Raw genomic sequence first — 23,067 nt, 5'->3', positions numbered from 1 at the left:
CAACTTTCCCTTAGTACATTTGTATTATTTACATATAGGATGACAGGATGCATTTGTTTGCACTACTAGACCAAGCCCTTAAGAATATATTATGTAGCCGTTGTAACGAAAACAAAAAATCTCTTTCTAACTTATGTCATAGACTTAGCGCATTGTAAAAAGAAACATGATTTTATACTACAAAATGTAATGAATATGACATCATGTCATATATTAAATCTATACTAATATTATAAAGCTGAAGAGTTTGTTTGTATGAACGCGCTATTCTCAGGAACTACTGGTCCGATTTGAAAAATTCTTCGGTCTCGGTGTTAGAAAGCCCATTTATCGAGGAAGGCTATATATTATCATCACGCTAAGACCAACAAGAGCGGAGCAACGCGGGTGAAACCGCAGGGCGCAGCTAGTATCTAACTAATAAAATTCGTAGCCTACGGGTAAAATAACTATTGGACCGATTCTGATAAATCTATATCTATCTCTATAAGTGTGGAAAAATGTGTAGTGTGTGTGTGTGAGGCTTGAGGTAATAAATAAAACAAGCATTGCTACACATATGAACGTATTTATTAAATGACATACATATATCTCTAATTATATTTCGAAGGAAAACAGTCAAGAGAAACTGATCTAATCAGAGAATAAGTACTTGCCGTTGCGTTGTGTCCAAAGTAATTTGTATTACTATTTAAAATTATTAATATCTCCAAATAGGTTTTATATGTGTGCAGGATGTAATAAACTGGACTGAAGATATTTTTACAATTTAGAAATTAGTTTGTTTTAGATAAAATTGTCATATCCAATTTTTACTACATCCCGCAAATATTACAAAAAATATGTAAAATAACTGGACCAAAATAATCATTATCATACAAATTATTATTAAATTAAATAAGAACTAGTTAAATAAAAATCCTTAGCTACAGATAAAGATGTTGCCAAATAAGAGACTTGCATAGAGCAAAATTTTTAATCTATGGCCATATTGTTTCAGTGACAGATATAAATAATATAGTCTATGGATCTTTGCTGAACACATGATTTTCTTTACGATACCTGTAGAGCGAAGTATTTATTTTAAAATAGACTTATACAACAATTTGATACGAAATTTGATCATTACTTTATGCTAACGCCTTTTCATGATTGTTAATAGACATTTAGAATATAAATGTTAACTTTGAAAATATGGATTTGTAATACATTTACTTATAGATTATTAACAGTATTTATTACGAAGGCGATTCATTAAAAAAAAACTTGAGGGGTGTGAAAACCCGGATGGAACGAAGTTTTAAGTTAGAGAGAGACAGACAGAGAAATACGCGCACGCCACACGGCTTACAACTATAGCAAAAAGGGTCGTTACAACTTTTCGTCTTAATTTTTTCCTTCAAGCCCTCTTTCGCAACGCGGGAAAAGGAACTTCGTTCCAACATTGCAACAAAGAAGATCTAAATTATGTTAAAGTCATGACTACCGGTTATTTTTGTTAACTGTTTAGTTCATAAATTCTGTCATGTAAAGGCGTTAGAAGTTCAAAAACATCAATTATTTAATTTAAACTTGATAATATTTTTATAGTCTAATAATTTTGCCGTGTAGGCTTTAACTAACTAGTAAAAGTCAACAATTTTTAATTCCATCATTCACCTAAAACCACATTGAAAAATTAACATATTCCTATTATTTATGTGTGTAACTTATATTATCTGAAATTGATTTTGTACAAATCTTTCAGATGTAAGTATGCAAACATGTATTATTTCACCTATTTCCTTACAAAATTTCAAAGAATAATACCTTTTTGAGCATAGAGAATATCACAATAATATGGTTTGTATTTTTATTTATGCCAAAAATAGGTCTACATTCTAACAGCCTTTTAAATTGAATTATTGAAGTAACTAAATATATTTCGACAAGTATATTTTTGTATATTGATTTAAGAATATGAAACTACATTTAGTTTCGCTTTCCGAAAAACGACAAACGTGCTGAAATCAACACTGCATTGTGCATTTACATCAAAACGAATATAGAGCAAGAGCATTCTTTCGTGATCTTTTAGTGTAAACGAAAACTCGTACCTATTCAGTGTTGTTATTAGAACACTGCATAGAATCTTTTCAAACGCACTAAAAACAACGAAATAATGTTCTACGCCTGTTTACACTAATAGAATTTGACATAGTGGGGTTAGAATGAGCATTTGCTCGTTTGTACTTTTAAGTGAACGGAGAAATTAAAAATTTTTGACTCAATAAAATAAATATTCTACATTTATCTAGTCTACACATTCAAGCTTAACCGCAATAAATGGTAATTAGCTACATTTAGGGCTTACAAACTTTATGATATATAATATACACCTAGTGCTTGCATATTGCTATTTTTATTTTGTCTATGGGCAAAACTAATGTCAAATAATATAGATTGTGGCAATATATATTTTATGAGAAGGAATTAAATTTTATGAAATAGTTTTATTAAAATATCAAATTTGCTTGACTGAAAAATCTGAAGATGAAATCATTTATAGGAGTCTGTAAAATCTCAATATCGCAATTAATTCTAAATGTATGTACTAAAAATGACCATCACCAAGAGTAATGAAATAAATCACGCATTTTGTAAGCCCAATAATAAAAATTTTAAATATATATATATATATTTCGATTTCAAAACATTGTTAAATACTGAATGTTGCATACAATTCCTCATAAGACATATATATTTATAAATATTTGCTATTATACATAAAAACTATATTGTTTATTTAGCTTATAATATTCGGCGAATTTTCTATATACATATATTGATATAACAATGAAATAATGATGTTTTATTAGAAAACATCTATATATAGTGATATTTTTAAGGTAAGAGTACAAGAAACATAAATGCAAGTTGAAATTGTAGTAAATATTTAACAGATATAAGTATATGAATAATTATAATTGTAATGTAATATAACTACCGTGTAATTTAAGCGGTCAAGTAAATGTTTACATGTAAATATCAACTAATGACGATTATATCCATTATATCATAATAATTACGTGATTCGCGTAAACTATACAAATACAATAACATATGACAAAAATAATAATCAAACGACAAAACATGTTCCAAAATGAAAATCAATAACAATTCAAAAACGTTGAATACAAACACATTTAAGATCTTAAAAACAAATTCTAAAAATATCTCTCGAGTCCACTCTCGGCAACGATTTTTAATCTGGAAAGCATAGACATGAGAGTGGACCATAAACACACGGATATCAGTTGTTATACACTCGTATTCCCCCATTTCACTTCGCATTCCCTTTTTATATCACTATAGATGGATAAGTACAACAATTTTGGTCTTATTCTAGGCGATTCGGTTCGAAATTCGTACCTCACACACAGTTTCCAAGTTGGCATCAATCATTACCACAGATTAAGAAACGTCGAATCATTTAATGCTTGAAACCAACCGTAATAATTATAAAAATACTGGTACAATCACAGAGTCAAGAAATACTGCGTGTAAGTTTTATTTTTTGCAAAGACGCACGACATTTATACTTTTTGAGCAAACGACTAGTTACATGTTTTTTTAATTCTAACGTCATCAGGTAACAAAAATGGCGGGAACTGTAATGTCATGCTCTTTGTTAAGAAATGGCTAAAGTTAGTTAACTCTATCATTACCTTAGTTCTTTGATATAAAAATATTTATTCTTCGTCACATTTTGTTAACTAATTTTACCCAAATCTTTAAATTTATAGTTTTTGAACCGAATTCAAGTTGTTTCACAGCCTTTTGTAGTCTTGGTGGTAAGTGTTCTCTGTCCTACTTTTTTTTACTTTCTTTGGTATGTTAGAAACGAACACATAAATTTTAATTGCAATAAAAGTTTATAACATTTTTTAAAGCTGTAATTGTCAATGTTAGGACAGAGAAAATAACAATAAAAAAGAGGCGGGAATGAAATGATGTCAAGTAAAGCCTATACATATTAAGATGTCATTTTAACAGATAAAATATATTTGTTAAGCGTGATGAGGCTGTTCGATATACAATACTTATCATTTATAAAAAAAAAACAGACATTTATTTGTTTTAATTATTTTTTTTGAAGTATTGATTTTAAACATTAAAAAATCGCAATAAAAACGCAAGCTTATTCTTCTGGAATCGATTATCACAATCAAACAACAAAATATAACGCTCTATTAACACGTTATTGTTTTAAACATAAATGAATAATGAATATATCTTACAGCCTCAACACACGCGAAATTTCGTAACAATAACATTGTTTAGACCTTAGCCTCTCTATTTGTCAGTCTCAGGGAATGTAACTTGGTTAGTCTCTTAGTTGCCTTACAATATATGTTCATCGCATCGAACTATAAACACCGTAAAAAATATTGGAAACAAACCAATTATTCAATTCTTTTTACACATTAGTGAGTCTCTAAATTAAAGTACTTAGTACTAGCTATGTGAAGCGTTATTATACTTATTTCCGTCTAAGACAATATCGTTTAGCGACAGCTCAATTCAGATATCGAGGGTATATTATACTTGTATCGTTTTGTACACTATTCGAAGGCATGTACAGTTGGGAATAAGTTAAGATCACAATTTTTGTGCGTGACAACATATATTTTTTGTATTTTTTTTGTTATAATTCATCGTTTTAGCACCTCGCATTCGTTAGGTAACCGATTCAATGTTACATAGTGTGTTTTCGGGACGGATTTGTCTAGAACGCTGCAAAATAAATGTTCTATTCAAGGTGCTTTGTATGACAGCGAATTTATGTCTACGTACCAATAAATGCGATTTGCACGACCCGTTTTTTATTAAAATTCTTTTCTATCCCTACTTTCGTTTGAAGTGGCACGTCACCGTATTTGATACAGTCGAGATTTCCTCTTAAAGCTATAGTGTTGATATAAATTATAATATGTATTCGTAATACTTGGTTAGTTTGTGCTTCGAAAGCGCGGGCTCACGCGTCTTTATTTTTATTTATTTCGTTTATATACACAGCCCGGCGATATTGACTAGATGTTTGAGTCTTTCCTACGCCATTCTCCACAGAATAAGATATTTTTATTATTTATGTACAAATTTTTTCGCGATTTTTCAATAAACTATCAACAACGTGTTGTTGATAATTTTGCGATGTGACCGAATAAACTATTAAATTACATTCAATCAGCTGTATCGGTGTTTGACGGTTGGTTTTATTTACTCCTTGTATTTTAACGTAACTGTAAAAGTTCTAGAAATTTGTTTTGAATTTTAAAAAGGAATGTTTTATTTTTTTATTGATTATTTTATTGCCATGATAAAAAATATTAAAATGTTGTCACAGCTGGTCACATACTCGCACTGTTATATTGTCATAGCGTCGATTTGTGCGATCAAACGAATTCTAACAATTTCTCTAAGATATTAACTTGTTCATAACTACGCGATAAATTCGTGTTTTGTGAGATGATGCCAGTAAACATATCATTCGGCGTTTCTCAATATTTCCTATACATATTATAGAACACTAATGAAATTATTCGATTTTTAATCTGTATACACAAACTAAAGGTTAGGTCATAGACAAGATTTGGATGAATTTTTATCTGTTGTTATTTTTTATGGAATTGACATAAATTGCGTCTTATTTCGACTACGCTTTACCTACTGTATTGTTTCGATATCTCGTTATTTTCCATTATTATAAGGAATATTTAAAGCTATATACAGGCATGATGTAAACACATCTACATTTTGCGTCTCTAAGTGCTTCGTGAATGCAATGAATATAATTTATAATCTGTAACGTAATTCTACATACAAATCAGGAACTTTTATTATCTGCGTAAAATCAAATATGATCTGTATAATTTGCCGCGTTATTTAAAAAAAAATTAGGCCTTAAAGTATTGGTTTTAAAACATATCGGTAACCTAATACTCTAATGACGCTTGTAATATATATTATATATTTTTGTGATATCGAAAAAAAAGCTTAACCTTACCCCTACGATAATAAGAATATTCTCATACTATGTTTAAAATATTCAAATATTAAAATGACCTTTTTTAACTCAATACTGATTCGCGATAATCTGTATAAATATAAATTTCGTGCAAATCATTTATTATTAAAGCTCGCGAAATATAAAAAGTTTTTACGTTTCTACAATTTACATCGTGATATATTGATACGTCAATAATTACTAGAAACGTAGTATATACCTTTTTTTTAATAGCAAAAGATAATTTGGGAAATTTTAATGTCTTTTATAAATCAAATGTAGTGAACCAAATATATTATTAAACATTTTAAAGTCTTATTTATTAAAGAGCAAGAAAAGATATTCGGTACCACAGTATACTACGAAAAATCTTAGTGAAAACAGCAAAAAATATAACATTACTAGAAATATGATTACTGAAGACACTTTTACCAAACGAAAAGTAATTTATATAAACCAATATTAAATAAACTTTCATCAAACGTAACAATAACTTAAAATTATAAAAAAATACTATAATTTTGAAATCTGAAAGAAAATATTAATTTAAAATTCGCATACTCGTAACAAAAACTTATTAAAATATAGGATATACATATTAAGAACATTTCACACTAAAGTCCAGTCGCGGAGCAGGAAGAATTTCGTACAATGACCTCTTTACCTACTGACAGTGGTCACAAACATTTTTGAATGAAATGCAGTTTACATGAAATATTTAGAGGAAAATGTTTTTTACTACTTATTAAATAAATGTACTTTATTCATTTACAATACTTATTAGTTACATTTTAATTTTTTCAATAACCACGATATATTATACGATACGTTTTGTCATGACTCAAGGTCAATAAAAAAACCATATGCAATCAAGAACAACTTTACGCTCTCAGGTGTACAATCCCTGAGGACGGCGGTCATTGCACCTGTGCGAGCAAGACACACTATATTTACGCGGGAGTGACAGTGACAGGTAATAACAGGTTAATGTACGAAATTCTTTCTAGTTCGCGTCCGGACTTTAGTCATGTTATATTTTTTGCAAAACATATGATACATATAAACCTTTCACTCATACATATACGATTTAATGAATAGCCAAATATTGTAAAATTAATAATTATTCAATATTCAGCTATTTATTTTAGTATTAATGTTAGAATACGTTCCCGCGTATTAAAATAACCTTTTCGATGACTATCTTCGCTTGGTGTTTGAGCTAAAATATCTTGCACCTTGTTTAAAACCTGTAAAAAATATAACGCAGTTAATAACATAATTTTAATGCTAAAAATAATTCTCGGTATTTTTCTTAATTTTTCAAGTCACTGAAATAAAATTATTTTCGAAATGCAAATAATTCAAAAGCCGAGCCAATAATAAAACGCAACATTTTTTTTAAATCAATTGTTTTTTTTTATGAACCATAGCTTACTGAAAAATAAGTACATATTATAATTCAAATTATCGTTTATAGAATGCAAATATATTTTTTACTGTGATTATTTACATAAGTTCGCTTTTTGCCAATATATAGTAGAAAGAAACAAAATGTCATTATTATTAAAAGAAATAATATATTACTACTCACACAGGAGGCCTAGTAGCTTCGTGTAGAATATAATCTGCTTGAATTTCCGGACTGGCGCCATTTTGTAGCGCCGGATGCAAGTCGGTCATCAAAGATGGCGTCCATCTGAATTCCGTGTGCTTGTTCACTTTCTGAAATATTTAAATCAACAATTGAATATAAATTGATTTATCTATATACATATATAAAACTCAAAGGTGACTGATATAGTGATCTATCAACGCACAGCCCAAACCACTGGACGTATCGGGCTGAAATTTGGCATGCAGGTAGATGTCATAACGTAGGCGTCCCCTAAGAAAGGATTTTAGAAAATTCATCCCCTAAAGGGGTAAAATAGGGGATGAAAACTTATACCATGAAAATTTATCTTATCCACGCAAGCCAAGCGAAGCTGCGGGCAATAGCTAGTTTATAATATGAAAATAATTTATTTGAGAACTAGATTTACGCCTAGTTCCCATTCCCGTGGGATTTCGGAGATAAAAAATAGACTGTCATATTCTGGGCCTTCAGCTATGTACGAATAGCTGCTACCAAATCTTATTGTAATCTACATACCAAATTTTATTGTAATCGGTTCAGTAGTATATGCGTGAAAGAGTAAAAAACATCCATCAATCCCTTCATCCTCACAAACTTTCGCATTTATAATATTAGTAGGATACATTGAGATATACATATGGAGACGACACCGCCTACATCACTTATGTTCCGCTCAACATACGCCATATGGCGTAACTGCACGCTCATTTTTTATTTGTTTTAAAGTGAAACGCATCAAATATGCCTTCGTGTGTGTTACGATATTGCACAAATAATACAAAAAATACGGAAAAGTGCAAAGGAATAACTTTCATGGGTAAGTACCTAACTAGATAATAATTTTCAAAACTTAGTTAGAGCAAAAAAGTAGCGCACAGATTTTGTTCGTGGTGTCTCCTCCATACGTAGTAATATTATCTCAATGGTAGGATATATTTTTTTTCATTCAAAAAAACATTCACCTTCACAAATTTCGCATCAGGTGCGGGAATGACATCGTGAGTCATCACTCGGACTATATTGTTTGTGCTGTCGTCGTTCTTGAACCGATACTGTCGGTCGTACACCGCTGATATGTCCACTTCGATGAGACTTTTGCGCAAACGGACTATGCCTATGACGTCATACTGCCATATCCAGTATCCTGAAATAACATAAGAAAATGTTTACAAATCAAGAAGCTTATATCTAATACACTGGAGATTGCGCTATGACCATTAACTTGTAACAAGAAAATATGACGTTGAATGACGCCTGTATGTTTTTTTATCTCTTTCACACCTAACTTGGCAAGTTGGTGTGAAAGGGATAAAAAAACATACAGGCGTCATTCAAGGTCATAGTGCAATCTCCAGTGTATTAGATATAAGCTTCGTGGTACAAATAAACATATTATATACCTATAAATATACAGTTACCACGTATATGTATTTAGCTCTAACGTTAAGTTAAGAGAAGGCATAAAAACAAAAGTAAAAGTAATTGCACAAAATGTTCTGACAAATATCTCGCAAATGTTTTAATATAATTGTTTATGAAAAAAAAAATCATAATAAGTATTACCATGTCAAGTAGAAAACGTAAAAGTGTGAAAATTAGAGCTAACTTCATGATTTATTTTTATCGTGTCAATTTAAATATTTTATTTATTATTTATTTCGAAAGTACTTTACCGCGTGAGTGAAATAACAATAATAACTTTTTACAAATAAAACGAGAAATATCCACTAAGTTTACATTAAACATTTTCGGATAATCTGGGCTTTTTTCCCCCACTTCAATATTTTTATATTGATTTTATTTTTTATAGAACTTACCATGTATAACAAGTCGTTTCAAATGATGGCATTGCCAGCATAATAATATCAACGGGTTTACTGGGCACATGTCGATCTGAAAAGCATATTAATGTTGTTATTTATTTCAACTATATTATAGTAGAGTTTATTTTATTAGGTAACATTTGACAGTTCAACAACGTAACCTTGTTACGACGTGCATAAAATAATACATAGTTTTGTTACAACTGCACAATTGCTTAACTTTTTTCAATTATGATCACATATTTATTGTAATAATGACCGATACGAGTAATTTTAATATTTGATTTAATTAATAAACCATTCTAAACATAATAAACGGAATTATTCACCATTTTTATACACATTATCACAAATGTCTTACTTATTCAACTTATTGATTATTTCTCCTTTTGTTTATTTATTTACAATCATTAAATCCATTCAAACTAATATAAAACACTAGCTGTGCCCCGCGGTTTTACCCGCATTGCCCCGCACTGTTGGCCTTAGCGTGATGATATATAGCACATAGCTTTCCTCGATAAATGGGCTATCTAACACCGAAATAATTTTTGAAAGCGGACCAGTAAATCCTGAGATTAGCGCGTTCAAACAGACAAACTCTTCACCTTTCTAATATTAAGTATAGATACACCCAAAATATATAATATATCACTTACATAAACTCTTGAATTAGGTCTAACAATTCTATCCAAGTTTTCGAAAGATTCGAACGGACTATCGACCCAGAGAAATTCTTTCAAAGTCGATTTATACATTCCCACGATGTGGCTTATCAGAGGTATGTATAGCTGAAATTAATATAAATTTAATATTAAAATATTAGTGACTATAATAATAATAAAAAATTATATTCAATTGAGAACATCCCCCTTTTTTTGAATTCGGTTTAAAATAACAAAATTTAAAACCCCTTATGATAACTTTTCCTTGTGATGTGGCATCAGAAAATATATTTTCTTTTCTTTTCAAAAACTTTGAATAACATTTTTATAATTTTTAAAAAATATAAAATGAATTATGTCTTACAAGCTTCCGCCCGCGGCTTCGCCCACGTGATGTTTTGATAAAAGGTAGCCTATGTTCTTTCTCAGGGTTTAAAGATTGTCTGTGCCAAATTTCATCAAATACGGTTGAGAGGTTTCAGCGGGAAAACGTAACAGACAGACAGAGTTACTTTTGCATTTATAATATTAGTAGGGAAGAAGGGTTTGACTACATTAAAATAACAGAATATACCATAGTAATAAAATAATGTGTAAATCATACTTACAGCTTTACAGAACATAACTTTTACCGAGGTAAGAATCATGCCCTCCACAAAAACATTTGTTATGATATCTTCGAACCTTCTCTGCGATACAGCGATCTGAAAAATATATTTTACTAATATTAATAATATAAATATTTTAAAATAATCATTAGTATAATCAAAAAATAGAAGCGGTCTTAGGACATATCCCTGTGGCACTCCTTGCGTCACAGCCATTTCGGACATATATATTTATATGAGTTTTACATTTATATTTTATAGTCCGAAATGCTTTAATACATTTTATTAATTTGTATTACTTTTTTTCACAGAAGTAGGATTGTAAAGCTTTGGGATTCCAACTGATGTAAAAATAAAATGTGATTAACAAAATCAAAGGCAATAAGAAAATCACAATATTAATGCGCACGTTGACGGCAATCACGCGGGCGGCCCGTTCAATGTGTGTATGAGCTCCTAGTAGCATTATAATACTATGTGTCCCTTAGACACATTAAAACTGAAAGAATAGAATAAATTCGATTGCTCTGGCGGGTCACGAGTGGCTGAGTTGGTCAGGCATCCGCCACAATGGCGCGAAAGGATGCGGGTTCGAGTCCCGCCTCGTAATCGAATTTTTTCTATTCTTTATAAATTTATATTATAATACTAACCAATAATTTTGACCATGATTTGATTTGACATGACATGCTTCTAGTGTATTATTACGTATACTATACTCACCATTTTTGATGTCTGTAGCTTTTTGTTATTTTGCTACACTCACAATATTTAAGTGCTCCTAGTACAATTATAATACTTACCAATACTTTTGAATGGGATTTACATGCTTTTAGTGTATAATTTACACGCTATAGTCACAATTTTTGTTGTCTGTATCTTTTCTACTGCCGAAAACAGGGTTTTTTTGTGCTTATTTAGCTTCTTTATGTCTTTTTGCTATACTCACAATATTAACCCGCACGTTGACAGCTATCCTCGGCCAATCAAACCACACTAGCATAGCCGGGCGCTTATTCCCCAAGTTCAGTGTGTTTATGTGCTCCTAGTACATTATAATACTTACTAATACTTTTGAATGTGATTTATATGCTTCTAGTGTATTATTTACGTACTATACTCACCATTTTTGGTGTCTGTATCTTTTATACTGCCGGAATAAAGATTATAACTTTTTTTTAGTGTCCGACCGAAACTGGTTTCCAGGCCGAAACCGAAACCGAATAAAAATACTGAACTTTGGTGCATTTTACCTATTATTTTGCCTTAATTAGGGCATGAAATGAAAACACAGTACATATATATTAAATTTGTCTGCGGCCGAAACTTGATTTTTGGCCGAAACTCATCCGAAACCGAAACCGAAACCGAACTTTCGGTCGGACACTACTTTTTTTGTCTTTATGCAATACTCACAATATTAACCCGCACGTTGACAGCTATCCTCGGCCAATCAAACCGCTCGAGTGTTGCCGGCCGCTTATTACCCACGTTCAGTGTGAGCAAAGTCAGGAGTGGAATCTGGTCGAGCGTGTGTAGTGTCGCTGCGCTTATTAGCTCGTAGTCTATTGTTACGTACTGGAAATAAATAGATTTTATTATTATTGAAGTAAAGCTTCTTTATCGGGGTTGGAAAAAAATTTAGTGTAACATTTTTTCGTTACGGGTGACATTTTTCCGTTACGCGCCATCTTTTTCTTATCCCTACCACGCGTGATTCGACGTATTTCTGTAAAGTTGCATATAGTAAATTAATTTTTGAAAAATAAGGTCATAAAGAAGTTTCACTTCTTACGTGTGTACACTAGTACACGCACACATTTTTTTATATAAGAATATGTCTTAAGCTACCTAAATAACAAATTTCATTGTAATCGGTTCAGTGTTAGAAGTATATGCGTGAACGTGTAACAAACATCAATTCATCCTTACAAACTTTCGCATTTATAATAGTAGTAGAATTATAATTAAAAAAAATAATTATTAATTAAACAATATATGTGCATAATATAATGTACTTTTTGTGTAAGTATCATAGTTACTTTTTTTTTTATTTTCATGTTTATATTTAAATTCTAATTTTATTTCCAAAATTTTATTTACTAAATATTTCGCTTTTTTACCGTTTGGTTGCCTGGCAGAGATCACTGCTTAGTGATAAGGCCGCCGATTGTACTACATCTTTCTTGTACCATATTTTCTTTTTATTGTTTCCTATTTTTAAGTGAATGTATTACAATAAAGTGTAATAAATAAATAAATAAATAAACATACCTTTAGATTGGCAAACATCATTTTCGTCATATTGCACCTAGAGAAAACTGTATCGTTGGGCGATGGAGTAAAGTTAAACTTGAGCGCGCGTGAATGCTGTTCAACGTGATCGTGCTGGAAAAAACATTTTTTGACATTATTTTTTGTGCTTTTTTGGTGTGTGAAATATTTTTTTTCAATTTATAGTTTTCAATTTTAATTTGTATATTGTACTAAAAATAATTAATTTAAAACAGAATTAATAAATTTTCTAGCTTAATGCATACAAACTTTTAATTTTTAATGTTACACCTATTACATTAAAAGCAGTAACATTAAAAATTTAAGCCTTCAAAAAATCATATAAAATTATACAAAACTTACTATATATCTTTCATTATCACTTTCTGCGTATCCCATTTCGCAGCCAATAAATAGTAGCGACTTTAGGTTTTCTATGTGCTTGAAAATCAGACTTTCTGTTAATATTCTGTAAAATAAAGTGGGTCATAATCAAGTCAAAACATACAATAAAATAGTGGGTCATAATCAAGTCAAAACATACAAACATACAGGTGAAGCTGATAAATTCGTGTTAAAAAAAACTATTCTTTAAAGAACAACAAATGAAATTCATTTATTATTTTAAAAAATACGTGTGGCATTCGGGGACTGCCGCGGTAAAGCTATTGCATGCTATGCCTTCAAGCCACACCTCCGTGCCCGTCGGAGTGGGGAGCGTGAGGTTTTTTTCGTTACGGAATTTCTGGATTCGGTCCCCGAGCTCAAATTTCTGGATTCGGCCCACGATAGAAGCTATGCAATAGCTTAATTTGTTTGTAGTTTAAATGAAAATAAGCAGTATCAATACCATTCTTAGTTTAAATATCACTATAATTACTGAAATTGATATTTTTGGTTTTATGATATTCAAATGCTTTATAAATATAAATTTATAAAGAATAGAAAAAATTCGATCCGTCCCGCCTCGTGATCGAATTTTTTCTATTTTTTATAAATTTATATCACTATTTACTTTTCACTAAATTGTGAATTTATGTAACTACGAATATATTGTCTTACCTTTTAAGACTAACGGTTGGCACATATTTATTCCTCAGTAAGTAGCTTGGTCCAATAAAAACCAATTCGTTCAGCTGTAGTGTGTCGAAATACCTGAAATAAAAATACAGAATAAGCATAAAACAATAGAAAAATTAAAAACCTACATATTATAATACAAACTCCTTCAACTCGTCTGTCTGTCCGTCAAAATCTACTGCACTGATTTTCATTAAAAAATAAAAAAAATAAAGTTTTAGTAAGTATATCATTATTTGTGAAGCTTAAAGTACTAGTAATTATAAAATGGAAATATTTGTATTTTTGTGTGTAACGAATATGCTCAAAAACTTATTGACCGATTTCAAAAACTATTATGCCATTAGAAAGCATAATAATTACCGAATTTTTTCATAAAAATCATAAGCTTATTGTTTTTATTTGAATTTTTACTTGAATTATTTACAATCTAAACTTTTCCATTAATAGCTTCCAAACTTAAATTTTTATTATCATTTGCAATCCCAACAAAATGTACGTACAATAAAAACAGTTTGATATGCAAGTCTCCATTTGTAAACAACTTGTAGCTTAGTCATCGTAATAATGTTATTATAAATAAATATTGTACATACCGAGGCTTATACTAGTTAACAGTTCTTTGTTTAGTCTATCATAATCATGCATGTCATATTTCCGTTTCCAGTATCGATAATCATCCTAAACAAACGCGTCCTTATAAAAGAAATACAAACAAAGTCTGTTTGTATTTCTTAAGGTGCATTTAGATCAAACTAGCCAATGCTCATTCTATGTCAAATTTTAGCGTAAACAGGCGTAGAGGATTCGTAGGTTGTTCTTATTGCGTTCGAAAAGATTCTATGCAATGTTCTAATACTGAACAACACTGAATCTCAGAATAGAGAACAAACTGTTTGTTCTGTATTCTGAGAACTGAATACGAGTTTTCGTTTACACTAAAAGATCACGAAAGAATGCTCTTGCTTTAGCTCTAGCTCTATGTTCGTTTGGTCTAAATACACCGTTTCACATCGTAACGTAGCGATTTTTATGTCTGGAAATAGTAAGGACGCTACAGTAACGTAGGCTTTTAGGACGTTGAAACATTTCGTTCCTATGGGAATTTCCTTTGAGTACGCAGGCATAGCCGCGGGTGCAAAGCTAGTTAGCTATATGTAAATTACTAAGACAATAAGTTGTTTTCGTATTACAACTTTTGGGCTGCATTACAACTGTTCTCACTTCAGGAGCAAAGCTAAGAAATGTTAGTGTTATCTATCTTGGAAGCCTTTTCACTATCACTACATAGTATAAAACAAAGTCGCTTTCCCTGTTCCTATGTCCTTATGTCCCTTTGTACGCTTAAATCTTTGAAACTACGCAACGGATTTTGATGCGGTTTTTTTTAATAGATAGAGTGATTCAAGAGGAAGGTTTATATGTATAATAACATCCATTATAATATAGTGGAGAAGTACTGTTATTTTTGAGGTTTTTAATGTGATGTCGTAAATAATTACATTTTTTCCGCTTACATTGCAAACGCAGGCTGAACCCTACGAGTTTTATTTTATCAAAATAATGTACCAAGTATTGTACACATTGAAAAGGTCTACAGAAAAGTCCGCGATGGTATATGTCTATCTCTTATGGATAACCCACAATAACTTTTTTTTGTCATTTACTTTTTACGACAAATAATGGTTAATTTTCGAAGCGATTTTAACCAATACAGCATTAATTCTTAACCAATTAAATACCTTGAATACATTGTCCATTTAATATAGATCTATATGGCCCTTCACACCGTATGATTTAAGTGAATATTTTCGAAGATATTACAGATTTAAAAAAAGCGGGACGCAGCGTTTGCGGCGGTACCGGCCGGCCACCATTGCACCCGTGCGAAGCCGGGGCGGGTCGCTAGTATAATATAAATGCGTAATATTATTTGGCCAGAAACAACATTTTTCATATAAAATTCGCAATAATTATCACGTGATCCCAGTAAACGAATTCTAAAATTTGTCGTTATTTCAACTTTGTAACCTCTAATAAACACGCCATCATAGGTAGCTTGTGTACATAAAACATCGTATAGATGCTTTGTATTCGAACCCTAACCTTTAGCATGAAATCAATTATTATTTAGCATTATTTGCTCTGAAAATAGAACTTCAACAAAACATGAAATACAATTACAGTCGAGAAATCAGACCGTGACCTTTGAAATCTTAAACGTGTTTTTCCCTTTTCTTCTAACGTATTGTTAGGACTCCACGTGAAACATTGTAACTAAGTTTTCTGGAGATTTAATGGGCTTCGTCTCGACATTTGACATTTTAATAAATCACCCACGCGTTTACCAAACGAAAATCTTTTTGCAATGCTCCTTATTGTGGCCTGGGGTCTTCTTGAAAATTTAAGTACACCCAAATGAAAATTACTTTATCAGATTTTTAGATTGTAAATTAAGTATTGCAATTTATATTGTAGGTCCTATACCTATACCCACTGAAAGAATCGAATTATGTATGTGTGTCCGTATAACATAAACGTTTAACGTTAAAAAAATTACTGCTTTTCTAGTTTAATTATTTTATTTGCAACACAAACACACATAACTATAATATGGGTACGATACTTATTTAACTTAAAACCTTAATGACTAATTGTTATCACTACATAGTATAAAACAAAGTCGCTTTCTCTGTCCCTATGTCCCTTTGTACGCTTAAATCTTTGAAACTACGCAACGGATTTTGATGCGGTTTTTTTAATAGATAGAGTGATTCAAGAGGAAGGTTTTAGTATATAATTTATTAGGTTTTAGACAAAGCGGGCGAAGCCGCGGGCGGTAAGCTAGTTGATGTATAAAGTGCAGTCGAAGCTTTACCTAATTAGTTTTTTTTTATATATTAAGATCCAAAGGTGGAATAGTTAAACGTTTAAAACATTGCACATTATCGTGGTTTACTATAATTACTACTTATCAGAGCCTGAAGTTCTTGTAAGCTGATAAATAGTTACATACAACTGTTTTACGTATTACGTAGTATGAGTAAATACTGTGGTAACTTATTCTCCATACTTATATGATCCACTAGCTTTCCACCCGCGGCATCGCCCGCGCAGTCAAAGAACAAAGAACCCGCATAGTTCCTGTTCCCGTGGGATTTACGGGATAAAACCTATCCTATGTCCTTTCTCGGGTATCAAAATATTTCTATACCAAATTTCACGCAAATTGGTTCAGTAGTTAAGGCGTGATTGAGTAACAGACAGACAGACAGAGTTATTTTCGCATTTATAATATTAGTATGGATACTTATATTTTTCATAAAATAGCATTCCAGTTATGAATACTAATTGAAAAAAAAAAATTAAAAATATCAATCGAAAGGCGGAATTCGAATTTCTTTTTTTTACTTTTTTTGATGCCTTAGTTGCTGTCCAGATGTATGGGTAGAGAAAAGCAGTCGCGAAAGGCATTAAAATGCACAAAATATACGTTGGAAGAAGATGAACTTGGCCTATAGTAAAATGAATTCATGAAAATAAAATCACTAGTTCTACATGCTATATTCAATAAGGGGAAGTAAAAAGTATCACATATAAGTTTAATTTAAACAGAATATTATGAATGCGTAGACCAAAGGGCGCCGTTGAAACATTTAGATCTACCCTCCATAAGATTCATAAGCGCTATTTTAATGTTATTCTGTTTTTTGATGTATCGACAATAGCCCTATTATGAAACATTTATTTAAAGTGGTTAGTATTAAACACCAATTACAACAAGTCGATTTTATTCAATCTATTAACAACACGATTATGAAACAAATACGATTAAACGTAACAGTGTCGTTACGACATAATACACTTATCTACTTTCTACATCAGTAAATTTAGCATAAATTTAATATACAAATATATGTGCATATGTATAGTAAACTTGGGAAATGGATGTTAAGGTGGGTCCACATTTGTCAAGTAATCGTAACCTTATCAGGCGTATCGTATCGAGTATGCGTCCATTTTGTGGACGCCCATTTTGACCATATCGTAATCTTACGACATTACATTATACATTATTATTATAGTATTTACGACATGTAAGGATACGCGGTTAATAGCGGGGTGTATCAAAATACGAAGTGTAACATGGTCGAGATCATTTTGCATCCACACTAGCCAACATGATACACAAAAATGATCAAGTGTGGTCCCACCTTTACACGATACGAATTATTTAAAACTGGGTCGTATTGTACTGGCAAGTGAGGCTGAATTATTAAAAGGCTTTTCAGAAACTGCGGTTCAAATCGATGCAATTACGGATGCCAACTTGACAACTTCCTCTGAATATTACATCGTAAAGAGCATTGTATATTATGTCCAACTTAATCGAATTGTGTGGTTACACTATAATTTACTAGCTTTCCGCCCGCGGCCGCAACTTCGCTCGCTTTGTCTAAAACCTAATAAATTACATAATAAAACCTTCCTCTTGAATAACTCTATTAAAAACTGCATAAATATCCGTTGTATAGTTTTAAAGATCTAAGCATACGCGGGAAGCGACTTTGCTAACTTTGTAGTGATGCTACTTCGGCGAGATAAATATTAATAAAGAAAAGCATGTTTTCTTACGAAATTGTAGATCTACCCTCTTTTCTTTTGATATGATGAAGTCAATAGTCATCTACATAACAAATAGTGACAACCCTTAATTAATTTCTTTCATTATTAATTAATCTTAAAGTTCTCACTGTGGCAGGATATATTCCATGAAGGTCTCCAATTTCTCCTCTGTGTCGTTGATGTATATGTGCACTCTTCGTACATGTTTTTTGAACAATGACGTCACGAACGCGCTCTTTTCCAGATGTTTCACGCTTAACTTTAACAATTCCCTGTAATAGAAGAAATGCTGTAGTTTTGCTTAAGAAGCTTTTCCTTCTCTTTATTTGTGACTTAGCAGTACATACTTTAATATTTAATTAATCAAAATAATTATATAAAGATATTATGTGGAGTGAGCTGAAACTGGTTTATATTTTTTTTAATAGGGCCGATTTTTCAATCCATGGTTAAAACTTATCCGCCCAATAAAGTATTACACGATAATATTAAAATGTCACCCATAAACTGTCAAAGACCGGCAAAGAATACATTTTTGAAATGGTAGTTTAATACGTTATTCAACGAATAAGTATTAACCAAGGATTGAAAAATCAGCCCTGTGTAACAAAATGAAAAGGCGCATTACAAAAATTGTTTTTTTTTTTCGACTGTTAATCAATTAAACATAGTTAGAACTTAGAAATGTTATTGTATTGTCCAACATGTTTATTTGCTTCTTTGAATTGATATAACTCAAAAACTACTGCACACATTTTATAACTCAAAAATTACTGCACACATTTTTTACCATAGAACATACATATTTCATACTCATACTTTCTCTTACTTGTATATAAAATTTATATTTTTTACAAAGCTAGTTAATGTTAAAGTTAAGTACTGTAAACTAGTAAATGCTAGTACAACTTACTTCTTTCCCTCATACACCAAGATGGAAGACCGCCAATGTCTGCAGGTCGTCGTCGCGGCAAGAGCGTCTTTCAAACTGAGGTTTTCCAGCACCGACCGCAAGGGCAGTATTGGTAGGCTGCCCCATCCTACTGACATCTGTTAATGCAAGATGTATTTCAGTACTAGATTTCAAGCATTCTAGATTACCCGCATGTTCAAAGAAAACCCGCATGTTCAAAGAAAAACCCACATGTTTAAAGAAAAACCCGCATGTTCAAAGAAAAACCCGCATGTTCAAAAAAACCGCATGTTCAATGAAAAACCTGCATGTTAAAAGAAAAACCCGCATGTTCAAAGAAAAACCCGCATATTCAAAGAAAAACCTGCATAGTTCCCGTTCCTGTGGGATTTCCGGGATAAAAAGCAGCCTATATCTTATTTTGGATCTTCAGTTACCTACATACGAAATTTCATTGTAATCGGTTCAGTAGTATTTGCGTGAAAGAGTAACAATATCTATCCACACAAACTTTTGCATTTATATTATTAAGTAGGATGCTGTCTATTTACTTTTCCTAAACGTTGATCAGGTGTATGATGTGATTTGAACAAGCTGAGGCCCTATTTCTGTGTAGTTTATAAATAAACCGAATCAAACCTAACCTTTACTGAATGTTCAATTCATAATTTAAGTTTTTCATTGATAGATTATGAATTACCAAATAATGCATTTTATTGTAAGCAGTACTACACAATATTATGTCAACAATAATCTGTTCAATCTAATCATAATTGATTTCTGATTATAGACCGGGAGATACTGACACAAAATTTCGAGTCATTTGTAACAGGATGGCGGTTCTACAGGGGTCTTAGTACGCAATGACAAAAAGAAAAACGATGGCGTGAACGCTGGTACCGGCGGCTTAGTCGCGTGGGCGTTAGTCGAACTCGTCGGAAAATAGCGAAAGTCAAACGATTTGTAACAGTATGGCACTTATTTTTCCTGTAAGTTTGAGGATCAACAAATATAAATACAAAATTTCAAAGATCTAAGTGTTGGAAATCTTCACTTATATAAATTAATAATAAATTAAGTTTTCAAGTATAACAGCACTTTTTCCCCCTACTAGAAGTATGGCAAATATAATAATGGTCACATTTTATCAAATACTCTCCAAAAATCCAAATGCAATACTGGTACAAAAAGTTTGGCGAAATAAAAATTTTTTGCAGATTTTCGGCGGTATGGTGACCATTTGGAATCGTCCGAAAAGTATGGCATGGCGATTTTCGTAAATGGCTGCACGACGATAGTTACCTGTGCAAAAGTTAGCCTGGTACAAATGGTTGAATGATTGTTTTATTTAAATCAACACATTCGCGTCGGTATGGCGGGCTGTAAGTCACACCGGAAAAGTATGGCATGACACTACCGCCTACTACTTTTTTATGGGCTATCGGTAAATTCTGAAAGTTTTGTGTTACAAATCGTTTGACTTTCGCTACTTTTCCGACGAGTTCGACAAACGCCCACGCGACTAAGCCACCGGTACCAGCGTTCACACCATCATTTTTCTTTTTGTCATTGCGTACTAAGACCCCTGTAGAACCGCCATCCTTGTTACAAATGACTCGAAATTTTGTGTCAGTATCTCCCGGTCTATTACATAAGGTTGTTTCCTACACTATACATAAGGTTGTTACTTACACAAAATACTATTACATATACAAAATATATACTTAAAGATTAAAAATCTAACAAGAAAATGATAAATTAATCACAAACTGATTTAACTGCTTCGAGATACTGTAATGCAATGAATGACAAATTGTTTTAAAAGTATGTGTATATTATTAATATTAATATTATGTCATATAAGAAGTTCATTGTGACTGAAGGGTCTGGCATAAAAAATTGTATAGGTGAGCAGTATCCATATATGTCTAGGAAATATTAAATATGGTAGGAATTTAGAACTGAAGTTATTTTAATGAAAATATATATACCTATTATATGCTAAATTTGCAATTCTAATTCTAAATTTTATAATAAAACCCTGATGACCTTATGTATGTTATATGTTATAACAGTATTAAAGCAGAAAAAAACATAAATGCCAATGCATACCAATCCTAATGATATTTCCTTTTACTTTTTACTCTAGTTTTATTTATATTCATGCATATAAATATTAATTAGAATATTTAAAAATAATGTGTTAGGTATATATTCAAATTTTTTCAACACAACATGCAAGATTTCATAAAACAACACTTGTTTATGACAATTATAAAATATAAAAAGTAATATTGCCTTGAATAAATATAATTATAATAGGTATGTAAATATAAATGGCACATTAAATGATCATAAATGGTTTTGTGTTTAAGTATCTTGATTCCTTATTCACACATAATTATATAGATTTTTTACAACTATTAATTTCTTATACTGATTTAATAATGAGAATGAAACTTTTCCATAATTATATATCGTAAGCAAAACCATGACCTTCATTACTGTGTCCGATTGTCACAATTACGATTCACTTCATGGCACGCCCGACGTGTGCGTTGAGCAAATAAAAACAAGTGACGACAAACTCAGCTGTAAACCAAAGCTATGACGATGTAACAGCTGTTTGCGAGAAAGTAGGCTAAATAATATGGATTTCCGAAACTGCGCAAAACCCAGAAAACGATTCCCAAATATCGAAAAAAGAAAGTTTCTAAGCGTATTTAATACTTAAATTTATACGGGTATTATTTATTAAAAAGTTAAATGATTTTACACATTTATTTCGCACAAACAAAGAAAGGTCATTTAAATACCAATACGCACCTTCAGTTGTGTATCGTATTCACCTCTGTAGAGTAATAATTGATTCTATTGTAGCTTTTATTTAAAAAACTTCGTATGACACTTATTATAAACCGAATAATAAAATTGTGAAGTTACACGTCCATTATCACTTTAATTATCGCGCAAAATAATGAAAGAATGAAAAACGGGTGAATCGCTTGAGTACATAACGAAGATTGTCAAACGTCAACTTTTCTTTGACATTTGACAATGACAAATCCGAGGACAAATCATTAGAAAATAGGTGTGCTCAACTCAAATCTGCAAATTGTCTCAATTTGATATTAAACTCGAAGAAGAAATTTAGATAATACGAACTAAATAAAATAGAAAATCATTTAAATTCTTGCTTCTGTTGACTACGTACGTACAATTTCTAGAATTAGAACCATCCTGAATCCACATGATATTCCTTAAAGTATTGCAACTACTTACAATTTACATCAATAATGTTAGTTGCGGTTTAAAATATAATAGCTAAATAAATATATTTCACACTTTTCGTAGTACTATAATATAAATATAATTTAATGGAAACTTTCTTCCTTG

General features: G+C 31.2%; 1 protein-coding gene across 2 annotated transcripts; it reads right to left on the bottom strand.

The window, feature by feature from the left end:
- Positions 1 to 552: 552 nt before the first annotated feature.
- Positions 553 to 22,697, bottom strand: LOC149478442 (uncharacterized). Of its 2 annotated transcripts, none has more exons than XM_089709345.1 (13): positions 22,498 to 22,697; positions 19,672 to 19,808; positions 18,887 to 19,030; positions 14,115 to 14,207; positions 13,416 to 13,521; positions 13,053 to 13,166; positions 12,195 to 12,356; positions 10,779 to 10,874; positions 10,165 to 10,296; positions 9,500 to 9,575; positions 8,645 to 8,826; positions 7,638 to 7,768; positions 553 to 7,293 (listed from the first exon to the last, which is right to left on the bottom strand). In XM_089709345.1, the coding sequence occupies exons 2-13, from the start codon at positions 19,806 to 19,808 to the stop codon at positions 7,287 to 7,289; spliced, it is 1,380 nt and encodes a 459-aa protein (XP_089565471.1). In that variant the 5' UTR covers positions 22,498 to 22,697; the 3' UTR covers positions 553 to 7,286. The 2 variants fall into 2 exon arrangements, with proteins under 2 accessions (XP_089565471.1, XP_089565470.1); XM_089709344.1 differs by lacking the exon at positions 22,498 to 22,697 and adding an exon at positions 22,168 to 22,209.
- Positions 22,698 to 23,067: the final 370 nt, after the last annotated feature.

The sequence above is a fragment of the Colias philodice genome, chromosome 22 (genome assembly GCF_061535455.1).
Source record: "Colias philodice isolate Cphi_HAF_F1 chromosome 22, ilColPhil1 Martin Lab GWU primary, whole genome shotgun sequence".
Taxonomy (NCBI): domain Eukaryota; kingdom Metazoa; phylum Arthropoda; class Insecta; order Lepidoptera; family Pieridae; genus Colias; species Colias philodice.
This window is presented reverse-complemented; position numbering and strand designations above follow the sequence as displayed.